Here is a 2,244-nt window from a genome sequence, read left to right on the forward strand (position 1 = left end):
GCAGCCTCATGTCTGGCTGCTGGTGCAGGGGCGGGTAGGAGGCTGCGTGCAGTCAGATGGCTTGAGCTTGGGGCTTGCCAAGGGGGCTCCGTTTTGCAGGAGCTTCAGGCAGCATCTGGTGGAGCAGAACTCAGGCTGCAGCTGCTCCCTCCGAGCTCTCGAGAGGCAGAAGTGACCTTTAGAACGTGAAGGCGCCTTTTTTCTTTCCTCCCTCCTGCGCTGGTGGCCAAAGCACTTGGCAAAGCTGCTCCCGGCTGTTTGGGTAAACACGTTGCATGAAGCAGTTCCTCTCATGCCCTGTGCTGTGGAAATATCTACCTTGTGGGGAGTGAAGTTGACTTCTCCGTCGGAGGAGGAGCTCCCTGATGCTTTGTGTAACTTTAATTAGCTTATGGAATATTTGAAAGAGAAGCTTTAGCATTTGCTAATTAGCTAAACAGCTTGGCTGCTGTCACAGAAGCATTAAGAGGGAAGGCCGCCTCACTAAGATGGTAGGAGGGAGATGCCAGGCTGTTGTTGCGGGTACAGTCGAAAACATTATTGTTCTCGACATGGGTGATCCTTGGTCTCCTGCCCTGTTGGCCAGGGGGAGGAAAGGAGCACCATTGTCCAGTGTCAGCTTCTTGGAGAGGACTTAGCACCTCACTTGAGGCCCTGAGCACAAGCAGCATGTGGTAACTGCCTGGCGAGGCCCCAGGTAGAAGATGGGCAACCTGGCCTGTCTTGGGCTCCCACCCCCTAGGCCTGGTATCCCTGCAGCAGGGGTAGGCAGAGTGAATCCCAGAGTACCCACATTGCTGGCACACCCCAGTAACCCTGAAGAGGGCTCTGGCGGTGTGCCCAGTTTGACACTAAGCCAGCTTAGTTTGGGTCACGGTGGAGCAGCTCTGGGCACAGCTGGGTCAGGGCTGACTGGCTGTCTCTGTGGCTGAGGACCCCATCGCAGTGTCCAGTCACCTGCCCCTTGTCCCCAGTGCAGACAGGTGCAGAAGCCAGGCATAGCCAGGCAGCGGTCTGTCCTGTATCTTCTTCAGCTTGGCCTAGACAGCGGCTTAGTCCTGTGTCCCTTGGGTTGCTCCATTCCTCATGGGGCACTTTGAGAGGGAGCCTCCTGGTCTCGCTGGGGCGTTGGTTCTCTTGGTCGCTTGTTGCCTTCTACAGACGCAGCCCCTAGCACTTATGGCCATGGCTTAGTTTGCTAGTAAGGGCTACAGCACCCTGCTCCTGTCGATGTAGCAGCCTTGGAATAACCTTCGCCAGCCCCTTGAGTTGGGAGGGGGTGGCTAGGAAGCAGGCGCTTGGGAGGTTCTGCTGACTTTGCAGAAGAGGCTGGGGAATGGGAGCCTGCCCTCCAGGGCCATGCAGGGGTCTGCAGAGCTGGGGGCCACTGCTGCTGACTGGCGTCATTCTCTCCCTGCCTTTCCTCTTCCCCAGGTGTGTTCGGAGGCCGCGGCCGAGGGATTCCAGGCAGCGGCCGAGGGCAGCAGGAAAAGAAGCCAGGCAGGCAGTCTGCAAAGCAGTGAGCAGCTGCTTGTACCCTGCCCAGGGACAGTGCTGGGAGCCTGGCTGGCTTGTCATCGCAGGGCTGCAAGGGTTCAGAGGTGTTGGATCCTTAGCCTGCTGTTAGTCAGCTGAATGGCACCTGAATCGCAGCACATCATGTGAGCCCCTTCCACCCTAGTCTGCTGGAAGACCTAGGTTCATTTGTACTTTTTTTTTCCTCTCTCTTTTTTTCTAGCCAGTGACTCCATAATTGGAAGTATTTGCATTCCTCTTTCCGCCGACAGAGGCATGGGCCACGGCTCTCCAGAGAAGAGCCAAGGGCTGGTTAATTCTTTGGGATCTTGAGTTTTAATAAACAAATGTCCCTCGCGCTGTTCTCAGACGCTTGCAAATGCTTCCCAGGCGGCTCAGGCTGGGTTTCTGTGTGTGTAACTGGACAGGCTGGGGGCTGCTTTTTGCATTTGTAGCTTACAGCTTGTTTGTTAGGAACATGGACACGACGATACGGTGTCTGCTGAGGAGCAGTCCAGGCAGTTTCCTTTGTAGAGACTTTTTAACTCTCACCTGCTCCCATGCCTTTGTAACTAGGAAGGTCTCTGCTGTGGCTGGGCCACAGGCTGGGGAGGAACCACTTGGGGTTTGTGTGATGAAAACAACCCTGACACTGTTGATTTCCCCCATTCTCTGACACTGGCACATCAGTCCCTGTGTGTGATGGGACCTCAGGGCAGCCTGGCATAT

At 55.8% G+C, this 2,244-nt stretch overlaps 1 protein-coding gene across 2 annotated transcripts in view; it reads left to right on the forward strand.

Annotated features, from left to right (window-relative positions):
• Positions 1 to 1,883, forward strand: part of LSM4 (LSM4 homolog, U6 small nuclear RNA and mRNA degradation associated) — a 7,836-nt gene extending 5,953 nt beyond the window's left edge. For both annotated transcript variants that reach the window (XM_019513639.1, XM_019513638.1), the window contains one exon: positions 1,435 to 1,883. In XM_019513639.1, coding sequence (XP_019369184.1) covers positions 1,435 to 1,523 — 89 coding nt within the window. In that variant the 3' untranslated portion in view covers positions 1,524 to 1,883. The remainder of the gene's footprint in view (positions 1 to 1,434) is intronic.
• The last annotated feature ends 361 nt before the right edge of the window (positions 1,884 to 2,244 follow it).

This window comes from Gavialis gangeticus, unplaced genomic scaffold, assembly GCF_001723915.1.
Source record: "Gavialis gangeticus isolate Ggan-Ray unplaced genomic scaffold, GavGan_comp1, whole genome shotgun sequence".
Classification (NCBI taxonomy): Eukaryota; Metazoa; Chordata; order Crocodylia; family Gavialidae; genus Gavialis; species Gavialis gangeticus.